The sequence below is a fragment of the Falco peregrinus genome, chromosome 2 (genome assembly GCF_023634155.1).
Source record: "Falco peregrinus isolate bFalPer1 chromosome 2, bFalPer1.pri, whole genome shotgun sequence".
Taxonomy (NCBI): domain Eukaryota; kingdom Metazoa; phylum Chordata; class Aves; order Falconiformes; family Falconidae; genus Falco; species Falco peregrinus.
The window spans coordinates 537,017-551,902 of NC_073722.1; the positions used below are offsets into that span (position 1 = coordinate 537,017).

A 14,886-nucleotide genomic window follows, 5' to 3' on the forward strand; every position below is an offset into this window, starting at 1 on the left:
TTTACTTTCTCACTGTTCATGCTCCTAAGTGTTGCAGAGCTGACATTGACCACCAATTCAGATATATTCAGACCCCCTGACTGGTCTCTTATCAGCACATACCATGCATACACTGCATTCCAATACTGTAATTAAACTGTACACTTAACAGGGCTGGCCCTAAAGCCTGCCCGCACATCATACTGCATACTCCCCTATACCCGCTCTTTGTAGACTATTTTGAAAGATGACACTGAATTTGCTTGTGCTTCCATGAATTCACTGGTGGTGCAAATGACTACTTATGATTAAATCTTTTCAGTTTCCTTTAAAATATGAGTTTCAGTATATTGAAAAGGGAAAGGAAGAATCAGGCATTCCAAGACTTCGTACGAAGATGCCATGTGTACCTATTATGGTTGTCATATGAATAGAGGTGGTAAACATTTATTTCAAAGCCAGTAACGCACATACTGCCATAAAATGCAATAGGGGAAAAAAGCAGGAGGTACTTTTTGTCTATTGGTTCTCTGAAGTAAAACCCAAAAAAGGCCTGTACATAGCGAAATCAGACTTTAAATTTGCCTTGCTTATATCAACCCTGCCATTCCAATCTGAACGCAATTCTATGCCCATGTTAATAACACACTCTGCCCTTCTATAAATCCTTCTGAAAAATAGAGACATTCAGTTTAAAGGACTGATGACAACAGAGACTCAAAGTTAAAACTACCAGTGAGTCATAGGTATCATCCCTCTGAAAAAACGAGGGGAAAAAAACCACAACTAAAGAAATGGATGTAATTGGAAATACAGAATTGTTCCTAGGACAGCACAACATTGTCAACATCCTAAATAATCAGTTACTGAACTCACGCAGTAAGGACCTGAATTCTGAAGAACTTGGGTACTTTGCTGAATTAACTAACGAGAAGGGCAGTGAGATCCCACAACAAAGATCCAAAAGTGGCCTTTCTACTCGTCTGGGTAGAAAAAAGTCTTTAGAACACCTAGTTATTTCCTTCTAGATTCCCTGACACATCATGCAGGAATCCTTAATCAGGAAGGAAAAAATAACTTTGGTCATGTTAATCCCACTGTTCATATGTTTAGATCAAAAGCTGGTTATAAACCAGTGTGTAAGTAGTAAAATAAGATCATTTAGTTTGTATCTCAGCAAATCCTAACTAGCTCTAGTGACAACTACCTCTTAACATGTCACCAGAGCACAAGGAAGGATCAAAGACTGAACAAGGAATCATCAAGGAGGCACTGGTCTATCTTAAATGTACTCCTGCCCCCAAGTCCCTCATCTTTAAAATGAACAACTGGATTAGAATAGTGGTATTAAAAACTAGAGCCACATGAGAAAAGATTGAATTCAAGAGACCAAAAGGTAAAAGTGAAGGCTGTTCAATATTTTGATCAAAGCCAGCGAGACTGATAAATCAGGAACAAAGCAGGAAGAACAGAATTAAGAAAAAAAAAAGGCTAAGAAATTATACAGAAAAAAAATTGAAGTTCCTAAAGCTTCCGAATAGATATGTTAAATTTCTGAGAATAAAGAAAAAACATGGAATAACAAGGCCAAACAGCAATTGAAGCAAATAACTTAATGCACTGCACCTAGTGTACTTCATATGAGGTACAACTGTGTTTTGTGAAAAACTGAGCTTCAAATTAAAATAAGATACTTAAAAGCATAAAGGATGACAGCATGCTGGGCTTTCTAAAAGAGTTTCTCTTTATAATTTTGTCTCCTCATTCACTAATCCTGAATCCTACAATATTTGCTTACAATTATCCATTTCAAAAAGGAAATATACTACTTACATTTAGGAAAATATTTCATTCTGCTACAACAAACACAAGGTTTTATGTCTTTTGTATAATAATTTTTTCCAAATGCGACAGTGTTTAGATTGCCTGGGTGTTCATAAATTTCCTAGTAGAAGTCAGGGTGACCATGTGAAAGTAGTTTTGTTACAGCTGACAAATGAAAGCCACAGGAACAGTATGGTTGAAGTCACACATTCTGTAGCTGCAATCTCAAGCAGCTATACAAACCTCACAATCTTTGCTGACCTCCTGCACCTAGAAGATAACAGGTTTGGTTTTATTAGGTAACTGTATAACCAATGTATATCTCATGGTTTGTTCAATTAGTTTTTATGTAGATGTTTCGCAGTTCTTTCAGTCCTGAAGTTTTAATGAATTGGCTGTTAGAGCAGAAGTTTAAATGGCCATGCAAAGGTGAGAAGGATCACTAACTCCACTGACACCAAGTCCAGAACTGGAAATACTGGGAAAAATAGTACAGCCACATATCAGCTTGCTATCCACAAGCCAGTGCTGAGCACAATTGCCAAGTGAAAATGGTTTCACAACTTCCAGTTCTAAACTGGTAGCTTGGTGGCACTTCATACGTTGGTGTCTTTCTACATGATGTCTTCATCACCAGACAGAGCTCTGCAATGTATTTCAACACATGACATAGGACAAGCCTTAGGACACACAACTGAAACCATTCATTTCTTTTCTCACGCTTCTGTACACAAGATTACTTGCTTTTGAATTCTATTTGTAGCACATCCTCTTGGTCACAATGTCTACTCTTGAGCTCACTGATACCTTACTTTTCTGCTAGTTTATGTTTTTCTTTTAATTAACATGTTAAATAAGGGAGTTTCACCTATTCATGACAAGTTCCTCAGATGCCTCTATGAGACTGACCTTAGTTCCCTCGCTCCCCCAAAATTAATACATTTAACCTCTGTGGACTAATCAGCACCTGAATTAGGATTAAATGTTTGAGACAATGGTAATACTTTGATCAAAGCCCCAGAAAAGGTGGGGCAAGGGGGCATTCATTCAGTCTACCTAAGCTTAATCAGCTACTGTTGTCATTGTTGCCCTACAGCGGAGACTGCAGGCCTCAGAACATGGGTAGAAGAAACTGAGAGAAGTGGGAAATATATGGGGGAACCTGTATTTAGTGATTTACTTTAGCGGTTTATTTCAGCCCAGGCATGCAGTTTAAGTATATTATATTCTAGGACGCAGAAGGCACTCCAAGGGCTAACTGGAAGTTCAGTCCCCAGGACCAGACTAGCCTCAGCTCCAGAGGCAGGAATATAGCATCGGCTTAGAATGCCAACACATTTCAGCTGCAGGAAATAAACACATCTAGAAGGATAACAAAGTTATCAGAATACATGAACTGAAGCAACACTGATCCATCCTTAGAGAAGCTGTGATGCAGTAAATCTCTTCAAGTCCAAAAGAGGTGAAAACCTCTTCTAAAATCCTGTCTGCATTATATATCTACAAGAAGAAAAACATTGCTATTTATAACCACACCAAGAAAAAAAGGTTATCTTTTTGAAGGGAATAAATTAGCTTGTTTTGTGCACTCTTCTGTGTATGTGCTCACCTGCCTCCATCCCCGTATGGTATAATGAATGGCATCACTTTTTCCACCAAGTGATAAAGGAAGGTCTGATATTGCTATTATGGGTCTTCAGCAATAATGCCTAGCAATAAAATATTGATATACATTTCTTCTAACATACTATTGCAGGTGCTTTTTGTGGAGGAAATGACTAGCCATTTCTAATAGTAGTCCCTCATTTATTTCAACATTTAAATCAAGAAAGAGGCCTCGCCTTTCAGTAGAGCTAGGTGCATACTCGTAACTATTATCTGCAAGTATTGTGATTAATGAGAGGAAATGTAAGAAAAATCATCGGTGTTTTCTGTTAATATTTTAGTAAACATCACTTTTAGACATTCTCACTGTAAAGTTAAATAAATTTAAATTTTAAAAAATGCAAGTATTTAAATCTTGGAACTAAAATTACATACTAGTAGAACAGATAAACACCTTAACCCATCTGGGAAGATTTTTTGGGGGGCATTAAGAACTTATGTAAGTTGAGGTACATTCAAATTTAATGCTAATTTTTTTGTTATGTTATATATTTAAGATGTTATATAGTCTCTCACCCAAAGCATAACAAAACAATTGCCATTTAACATTTGTATGTAGTATCATCACAGTTTGCAGATGAATTTGATGAAAATCACACTAAGAGCCAGAATCCAAAACCTGAAGCAAGCCTGCTGGAAGTTTAACTCTTGATAAAAAAATCCAAATCATCTATTTTCAGATGAGTAGCTACATCATTTTTTTTAACCTTTTGAACAGTTGAGTTCTCTGGTTTAAAAAACTAGGAGTTGGCATGAAGAAATATATTCTGTTTGCCTATCTATAGCTTTGACCAAGAGCGCCATATGCAGAAATAAACAGAAACATATGTGATGAAAGGTCAGAAAATATTACAAGCAAAGAAGCTCTAGTTTAAAGTGCAATCTCTCCTATTAGTTTTGAAACGAAGAATTCCGCAAATATTTCAGATGGCTGATACCAGTATTAGAAAGTACCCCCATCAAAGTATACCTGTAACAGATTTTCCTCATGAGACACACTGAGTAAGACTTCCCAAATGCCATACTAAGCAGCAACACAGTTAAGAAGTGCCAGAAGCAAAACATGTTTCCCAAATACCCCCTCCTACTGTCTCAACACCATGTCAGCAGTTACAGTCACGTCTGGTATTTCCCTCATAAACCAGCTACTTCATCGTTACGTTCTTTTTGAGAAGCGAGGAAGCATTTCAAGATCCATGCTCACAACTGCCAACAACATACGTTCTAAGATCAACATCAACTCAGCACACTATAAAGTCAACTTTTTGAAAACACAGATTACTTCAGATGCTTTGAAGCATACATATTTTGAATACCATGAATTAAATCTGAAAGTCATATTTAATAACTTTAGCACACAGCCAATAGGTTGTTTTAGCATTTCAAATAAAAGTAGCCATTTAAGAATGTGTGAGACACTGGTCCTGGAAGTGGAACCCCAGTTTCATCCTACCGAACCAAACAGTAATATGGGAGATGAGGAACTCAAGTCAGAATGCTCAAATTCACCAATGTAAAGCTGTTTTAACAATAATATTAAATAAATAAATAAATTAAAAAATTAGATCTCACTTCACATTTTCTCCTGTTTAGCCCAGCTATACATACCACTATTTGACATTTGAAAAAGATTATTCTTCTCAAACTTCTTGAAAACACTTCCTTTTATTTCAACGAACTGCAATTTTTAAAAACAGTTAGTTAGTTTCTATTGATTAAAAAATGATATAAACAAATCAGACTATCAAATAATATGAAAATAGACACGATACATATGATACACAGATTAAGGATGGTGAAAAAAATTAGGGTAGCTATGTAATAAAGCTACATACTTACATTATTGGACATCATGATGGTAAGCAGTGATTTATTGTGGGAGTTGAAGGCCACATTAAGGGTTGTTGCTTGAACCATTATAAGAATAGCGTGCAGGACTAGATAGCAGGGTTAAGGAAGCATATTTGGAAGTAATATTTCCTGTTCTGTTTCCAAAGTTTAACAAAGAGATTTGTATCTCCCTGTCCACTAGATTTACAGCTCAGAATACCTAAACCTATGTAATGTGCCTACAGTGTTTCATAGCATGCAATAATTGTATTAATTTTTCTTGTTCTAGAAGAGCCTCATGACATTAGTCAGGAGAAGCAGCAATACAACCTGAAAGAAAAAAAAAAATCTGAGATAAAGAAAGATTCAGAATTAGCCTAAAGATGTCAGAGAAAACAGAGGAAAGTACAAGAATTCAAAATTCATCACCATATCTATCATTCTGTATGTCTTTACAGATCACTTCCATTATTTCACTCTAAGGTTACTTCACACTGAACTCATTTGCACCCTGAATATTCATGAGTTTATTCCTTTGTTTCAAGAAAACATTTTCAAGCTATGTTTGTAACATTCCACTAAATAACAAAACCCCACTGTCTTCAAGACCCTGTAACCCAAAATAGTCAAATACAAATCAGAGATCAAAGTTTCCACGAACTATCCAATTACTGTTTTTAATTTTACTGCACATTAAAAACCCCTGTCTACTACTGCAGTGGTATACCGTTATAAAGGTTTGGTGTTTTTTCTGAAGCAGGTTAGAAGAGGGTTTTTTTCATTAATTTTAAACTGTAGTACTGGCAATCTTACTTTGAAAGCAAAGGAACACCAATTTAGGAACACTATCAATTTTTCAAATATTTTATAAAATAATGCAGAGCAACTACTCTGTAATTTAATTTTTTAAAATTTGCAACTTCGTGAAGAAAAAGGATACAGACATAAAGCACTGCCATGAAGAAGTGAGGAATCACACCTATGTGAGCTCTTTTTCTTTCCTTAGGTTCTGTAGCTGTCCAATAAAGAGCATCCAAAATATCTTGTCCAAATGAAGAAAACAGACGATCAGCCACCTAAACAAGAAGAACTTTTCACTGCCTTAAAGCAATATTTTTCTAACACCTGAATATGACACTGTAAGTACAGCTCAACCTAAAAAAAGTTTCACGTATTTATCACTTTCCAGCTCTTATTCATTCCATTTCCACTCTGGATTTCACAGACATTGTTCCTTTTGTATACTCAGCAGCTTACTTTCCCTCTCAATCTCACTATATCCCATTTTCAGCAGTATTTACAACATATAACCATTTACTTTTATCTTACATGCCTCCTTGGAAGACACCCAAGTACAGTTCTAACTTCAGCCTTTGATAAAGCAATATGTATGTTGCATCAAACTATCCTAAATACTTTTTTCCTATCCCTCTGGGTTTAATGGGAGGGTGCTGGGGGAAGAAAAGTGAATTTCAGATGTGTGGTAAGGAACATCATCAACTTACAGATACAAGAAAGACTGAAATCAGATTTGGCTGTACTGTTTCCTTACACCTTGGAATAAAGTACATACTTAATACAAATCTCTGCATAAAGCAGAATTCAAAAGTAAAAGTACCACAGCACAACAGCAGGTGATCAAGAGGGACTAAAATTCTGACAAAAGGGGAAAATAAGTTTGAAAAAGCTACAAACGTCTCAAGTGTAATACAACGAATATATGCACGAGTTGGGAAAAATATCTAGCAGCAATTCTAAAGATAGGAAAAACATGGACAGCAATCTGAGCTCGCAATACCACAGGCAAGAAAGGTCCCATGGAGTTCTACCAGTTCCCAACACTTTAGTATCAGCAAACATGTAAACCTGAAGATAATCACAAGGGAAGTTTTTTTCTGCCTATACACTACAGTTCAATAATTTTCAAACTAAGCTGCATAAAACAACAAAACCAGCACTTACAAAATTAAATTTGGTATCACAAGGCACATGTCTGGCTAAAAAAAAAAGCCACACTGCTTACTAACTCTACAAAACAGAAATAGTTGAATATGAAAACCTGATTAAGTCTACTTAATAAAGACAACTGATATTTCCTCTTACTGTCTTTCTGCAAGACAACTATTTTGGACATGTTAAAACAACATGCAACAATACAGAACTAGGTGCATGATGCACCTGCAAATATTGAACCATACCTATTAACAGGAAAATAACTTCTTGGGACAACATAAGTAAGTGTGGATTTGGGATCATTTTCTGACTTTGTTCACTAAGAGTTCTGCAGGTAAAGATACTGAAGGAGGGAAGTCATACACTTTAACCTATTCAAGCCAACATTTATTGAAGTTACCTAGAATTTGAAGGCTGAATTAAAAAAAGTAAACTATATGCTACTCTTTAAGCATCATCTATGAAATAAAATGAAAGAAACCATGAGCTGATGAATCATCATAAATCTGAAGTTCAAACCCCCATCAGTCTGAGAGATATTTACAGTGGTATTGTTTTCGGCTTTTAAATTTTGTAAATTAAGGTGATCTACATTATTTAATTCCTGCTCATTGTGATGACCCATTGAGTAATTACACCTGGTGTAGTAACACCGACTACAGAATGCTTAGAATTTGGTAAATTTTTGTTCACAATATTGTGAGGGTTTTAATAGATAACATGGTGGCTTTGCTTTCCTTTTTATTTAAGCAGTCCTTGCTTCTCAGCTGACAGAATAGAAAATATTAAAACCCACCACACAATATTGTTGCTTGCTTTTCCAAATACGACTTACCTAAACCCTACATGCCGGCTCCAGGCTCCAGCAGAATTCCATGGTGAGTGCTGTCACCAGCGGTAACGCACACTGGGGCTTCACAAGGAGCAGGAGCCGGTGGGTCTGAATCTAAAAAAGAGAAGTGTCATTTAAGCTAAATGTGCTGAATGCTCCCCTTAAACTGTCTATCGGGAGCATTCAGGACACAATTTGAAGCTTTTGCATTCCTCACATCTGTCCAGGACAGTATTTCCTGGACTTGCTGACAGCCGAAAACATTAGGACATTGTAAACATCTCTGTTGCTCAAGTGATTTAACTAAATTAAGGAGATCTTCCTATTTTGAAAACTTGTAAAAATGTAAAGTTTATTGCTTAAAAAACACTGCTTGCATAGTAGCAAAGACTTACAACAAAATTCAACAAAGTAATCTAAGCAAGCCAATATTCGAACTATTGAAAGCCGACTATCAAGTCTTCCAGTGGGATCCCATGACATTTACTGCCAATACTGTGCCTGCAACCTACCATGGTAAAACCAAAAAAAACCACTTTAAACATGCCCTCTGCTTAGCATGCTGGGTTTCATGAGACACCATGGAAATTAAATACAATTTCTAACTTCAAATTCTAATGTAACTTTTCTAATAACTATGAGTGGCAACAGACTTCCCCCTTTCCCAAAAAGAAACCCGGGCAGCAATTCTTAGTTGAGACACACACTTCTGATTCTGCCAAACATAGCAAGGAAACTCAACTCTTCTCCTCTCCATTTAAATTGGATTGGCATGTGGCTTCTAATTTATAGCAAACACTGCAGTATCTCTTCAAATTACATGGTAAGCACATAGTGCTGTACTTTCTCAGTTTTTGAAGTAGTCTTGAAATAAAAGAGAAATTACTATTTTGAGCACATGGATTTTTTGTTAAATTATACTCTCTCAGATTGTGGAGCTATATGTGGATGAATATTTCCCAACACAAGTAAAATCCACATAGTAACTCAGTGCGAATTTAGTATGTGTACATGTTTTTCATCAAATCTAAAAACAACCGAAACAAATCCCTATGAATAAACAACTGAGGAGGCTTGTATGTTATTTATTTCACATAGGATAATGAATTGTATTCCTTATGCAATATTTTCATATTTTATGAGGAAAGAACAAATACCTTTAGACAAAATAGTCAGATTTTGCACAAAGCGTAGCCCAATTTTAACAGTCTTCAAACAAAGGTAAAACAGATGTTCAAACAAACATTAATATGTTATTCAGAGATCCCAGAATCCTAGTAGATTAACTCTTGTGTACAAAGATCTGATTGAGTCCTTTTAAGAGGTTGTATTCCTATACATGTCCTACGGTTGCAGGATAGAGACAAGATTGTAGCTATGAAAACATTATTCGTGAATCACTGCTCATAAAAGTGCAATTGAAAATTTCATGCTTTAAATTAATAACAAAACAAACATTTTTTTTACCCCTGAATTTCTCTTTACCTTACCTCCCCAAACAGGACTTCCTTTTCTTGTTTCACTATATCCATTCAACTTACTGTTTACGTACTCAGGCTTTTGTCTGCTAGCCAGGACTGAGACAGGTTAAACAGTAAAGCATGTCCTTGCATACAATGAAAGGTATACTTCCAAAAGTAAGAATTAAAAAAAGAAATTCCATGTCTTCTACTATCTTCCTTCTCCGCTCGCTCTCAGGATCTTATTATTTCAAATCGATAGTTTCTGCTTTTCAAAACTACTTCAAAATCTTATCCGGTCCACCCCTTGCATTTCAGTTTAAGACAATTCTTCCATTTCCATTTCTCAATTTTCATTCAACTAAATTAATTAATAAGCTCCAGGAACTAGGCAATACGAAACAGTATCTATAAAGCTTATTTTTCATGAACTTGTCTGTTTCACTGCACCTAGGCTTATTAATCATGGGTGTGCGCACATTTGTGAGAATACGAGATGCACCACATTCTAATTACAAATACAGCGATACAACAATATTTTAAACAGTCTGAAAAAAGCATGCTTGATATTCTGATGTCAGCATTCTTACCTCAAGCATGTTATAGATGATGTAGAGCTTTATGACAGACTGTCCCCTTATCAGATGATACATCATAGAGTAGTCAACATAGTGCATCATGAAGTAGCAGATGACCAATATAACTCCTTTGAGAATGTCACATACCTGAGCAGGTTGTAGCAAACGTCTATCACTGAAATACAAAGGGCAAAAAGTTCCACTAAATGTCATATACCCACAAAATACAGACATTACCATATGAATAAGAACTTACAGAAGCTGTTAATCAAGGATATATTTTAATGGTAGTTTATTACTGCCCCTTTCCCTGCCCCTCACTCCAACACATAAGGAACACCATGACCGTGATACACATTTATAGATCACGCTCCTGAACAGGATCACATTCTCTTATCTGCCACATCCACTTAGTTAAAATACTGTACTTGTTGGGTTAAGAGCTTCCACTTGTTAAGAACCTTTCGCATGCATGCCCATTGGTTTTTAATTTACCTTCCCTCTTCTAGCCAGCCAATTCGCCTTATCATTTTGACTTCCTCAGTTACAGAAATTGTATTTACTATGACCGAAAAAAAAGAAATGAAGCAGTCATCTTCAATTTCAGTGAAGCAGATGCTGAGGAACAGGTTCTAAATGAAATCCTGTATCTTCTTTCAGCTCTAAGCTCTGTAGCAGTAAATGCAAGCGATCTGACATCGGAGCACTTGAGGTTGATCTTGAACCAATGCAGAAGTCTTCTATCTATAGTTCCACAAGTAACTCAGAAGTCTTCTATCTATAGTTCCACAAGTAACTCAGAAGACCAAATGAATCATTACACAATTTCATCCTATGAACTAAAACTACAGGATGAAAATAGCTTTACTTCAATTGCCACAATAGCAGCCATAAGCATAATGAAATCACAAGGCAGGATTTACTTGTCTCTTTACTTAGTTTAGTATTAACATGATGCAAAGCATTTAAACAGCTTTCAAATTAAATCAAAAGGTTGAGAATATAAACAAATAGAGAAATAATTTCTATGACAGGTATTTAATTTTAATATACACTGAAAGGTTTTTGCAGAAATTAATGGTTCATAAAAGTCGGAACCAATTAGCAGAACGCAAGTTATGGATTTTCATTTTCTGTATTTTTAAATCACTAGGTTATCCAACAATGCTCACAAACTGATAACATGTTTAGAAAAAAACCCTAAATTTGACAAAAATTCATGCTATTTTAAAAAAAATCTGAACAGTTACTTATCACCTCTGCAAGTCAAGACTTTCTACAGATCTGCAGACAAGTAAAAAATGCCAGCTACAACATTGGAGCTAGAGTGTTATACTTCAGGTTTTTTGTTGTCTTCCATTTAAAAAAACACAAAACAAAACCCCTGAAGACAGCATTAACGCATCATAACACTGAACCACAGTGTCATTCTACAATGGGCAAATAAAGCGTGCGCATAAGAAAACTTGCAGAACTCAGATTTACAGTATTACACTTTGAATAGAGAGCAATTGCTCCTTTTATTCTATACTTTTTACTGCATAATCTGTATTAAAATTAATTATATTCTGAAAAATAGAATTCAACCTGGTCTAGCACAACAGAACTGCTTAGAGTGGCTTTCTCACCCTGAGACATTTTCTTGCTCTCAGAAGGCATCCAGTAACAGCAACCATACCACCTTTTATTTCAGTCTAAGTCCTTGACAAAAAGCCTGTGAATTTTCTTCCTTTTTACCCCCCGAACTGAGTTTGAACTGCACCAATCTTGCAAAGTTCATGAAAACTGAAAGTGTCCCTTTTCTAGCATATCCAGTAGTTGTCTGCTACTTAAGGAACCTGCATGACACACACAAAAAATGCAAGCTCTCCAAACTGCAAAATTATATTTTAAAAGTTTATTGCCCTATTTAACTACATCTGACTTAAATGATTATACTTATTTAACTATATTAGCATACATTGAAACATCTATAGGATTTAAGGAAGCCCATGATTATGATTGCCACTCATATGCCGAGCAACACAGCACGTTCCTTCTCCAACCTACTTCAACTTTGGAAGTATACTCATTCAGTAAGAGTCAGCCAACACTCATACTCCACGATATAGATTGGGATAAAGTGGTAACGGCATTATTACTCCACAACAGTAATGCAAAGTCCTAGCATTTCAAAAAGAGAATCAGAATTTGTTACTCAGAAAATTACCATCTTCAGCCTTCCAGCCTTCTTATCACTACAGAAGTAGTCTGTACCTGGTAGAGAAAACCTGACTAGCAAGAGAGACACCCACTTCAAAAGTTGATGGTTTAAAACTTTGGCAAGGTACCAGTTTTAATGACGGGCTGGTCTCTTGTCCAAATGCACTAGTAAGTAGAACCTGTTTATGAAGTTTCTGAAGCAGTTCAGAAAGATTCTCACACGAAAATGCTTTGATGTCCACAAATCAATACAGACTGAAAATTATAATGTTAAAGGTTTTCTGGCTTACAAACATCAAAGATGCCCAACCACCACTACAGTCAGAAGTTGCAGTTATTCTGTACTGTTAACCCTATCACTCTTCTGCTTATGTTGATTTTCATCAGTATGACCTACATTCACTTGAGTAAAACCAGTTCAGGTGGTGATGTAAAAGCAGACAGTGACCATTACAGGTGAATACAAACTCTAAGACCAGACTACACATAACCAAGAGCACAACTGCTCTTCTAAAGGTGGTCTCAACTCCAAAAACTAACTCAGGAGAGTTAACGCCATATGAAGGTGCATCCAAACTTACAGCGCATCCTGTACACTGGACAGATGAACCATTTTGAGAACGTGCTGTGCACTGAACAAACGGAGCATCGCTATCATTCAATTCAAAGGCTGCCCAAAAGGGTCAGATCAAGTACACTTGACTGCTGTGCCTCACAGGAATTAAGCTTTTGTACAACAGAGTACATTCAAATTATGGGTTTAGAGAATTTTACCTCTCAAAGCCACTTGGATTTAATTTCTCAATTGTCTGTGTATCTAAGAAAAAATGCAGTAAACACTCCCATTTTTCCCCCTGACATTTTAACTAAAAATACACTCTATTAATGCTCTATTCAAAGTTCTGCAATAGCTTCTTGTGCTTTGCATACACACAAGTAGCAGACTACTTCTTCAAAACACATCTTTAAAAGAAGTCACAAAAATATCCCCACGGTTTCATTTTACTGAGTTTGATGACCGAAGAGCTGTCAGCACCCCTAACCCCTAGTCAGTACAAGGGATTATGGCAGAGGCTGAGTACAGAAAACTGCTTTCTAGAGAGAGAAATGAGTAAGAATATCCTAGCATTTACAATATATTCCATGTTCTTTCACTGTGCACTAAGAAAGACTCCTACATATTGACTAGGCAAGTAATCTATGGTCCTACAGCTAACATATTTCCGCCTGAGAGAGATTAACCGTAACTACTGCATAAACCCACAAAAGCACTTTTATTGCAGCAGAATCCTTTTCTGCTCTGGCTAAGAACATTTACAAAAGGATTTCGAGGTGTGGCTCTGAATATAATATGGAATAGGGATAATTATTTCCTACAAAGTAAAAAAAAAAAATCAAGTAAATGAATTAAGACTAATGATTTGTCACCTTTTGGCAAATACACGGAACTGCAAAGCTTGCAGTTATGAAACTATGTGATCAATGTGAACCGAACACTGCAGTTTTAGCATATGATCAGGCTCACATTGGTTCAAGCTGTATTTGTCACAAATCATACCTATCCTTCACATTAAGCTGTTTAATACACAAACACACAGGCTGATGTGATTTTAAGCCTGTAAGAAAGTCTTAGCTCACTCATTACATAGATTACATTTTCTGCATTTCTTAATACATGTTTCTATTTATTGCCTCCAGTAACTACTTAGTGCCAATACTGGAAAGTACTTCCAGAACAATCTTGATTAATCAGACCTCATGATTAGTATCACATACAAATTTGTAACTCTGTACTCATCTGCACCATGAACACTAGAGAATCTCAAAAACATACGAAGAAAAAAGCCAGTATTGGCCAAGCTATGACAACTAGACAAAGGTCAAGAAAAGCATAGCATAGTGCTGATAATACTTTCAATTCAATTTCTCATTTGAAAGAAGCCAAGAGGTAAAACTAGACAATACTGAGCTACTGTACAACTCCAGAAACCACTGAACAGAGATCTGAGAAGCTGAAACAGCTTAGCTCATTTCAAAAGACTTTATATTTTTAAAGTTGTGCAGGAAGTGTGACAGAATACAGAGGGAAAGATTTCACATGAAAATTAGTTATGGGTGTTTTTTCTCATGCGTGAATAAAGTAGAAAAATAAAGAGCATAACTACCACCTTAATTTATATTTAATTATTCTGGTTACGAAACAGCAAGGAGTAGGATCTTTCTACAGAGATCTGTTTGTTTTTTCCTTCAAAGCTATCCCATGAATACAGTGATGCTGCAGAAGTAAATTAAATATTAACACTTTCCTGGCTTTAGTGAACTCTGCTCTTAAAAGATAATGCCATGAGAGCCTTTGTCCAAGATGCAGTTCCTCTAATATCCTATTGGATTCCAGAAATAACGTTATGTAAATTGTTTTACAATTTAGCTGATTACATAGCTGAACAGAATTTAAATTACAAGTTTCACATCTCACATACAGCAGAACATAAGCGGATTCAGGGCATTTGAACTGTCCTTCAAATGCACCTTATTAAGATACATGATTTCTGTCTGTTCACCT

At 36.0% G+C, this 14,886-nt stretch overlaps 1 protein-coding gene across 9 annotated transcripts in view; it reads right to left on the reverse strand.

Moving 5' to 3' along the window:
* TAPT1 (transmembrane anterior posterior transformation 1) overlaps nucleotides 1-14,886 on the reverse strand; it is a 48,347-nt gene that overhangs the window by 15,775 nt on the left and 17,686 nt on the right. For all 9 annotated transcript variants that reach the window (XM_055794131.1, XM_055794132.1, XM_055794133.1 and 6 more), the window contains 4 exons: nucleotides 10,134-10,296; nucleotides 6,239-6,374; nucleotides 5,308-5,405; nucleotides 5,077-5,146 (listed from right to left, as the gene is read on the reverse strand). In XM_055794131.1, coding sequence (XP_055650106.1) covers nucleotides 5,077-5,146; nucleotides 5,308-5,405; nucleotides 6,239-6,374; nucleotides 10,134-10,296 — 467 coding nt within the window. The remainder of the gene's footprint in view (nucleotides 1-5,076; nucleotides 5,147-5,307; nucleotides 5,406-6,238; nucleotides 6,375-10,133; nucleotides 10,297-14,886) is intronic.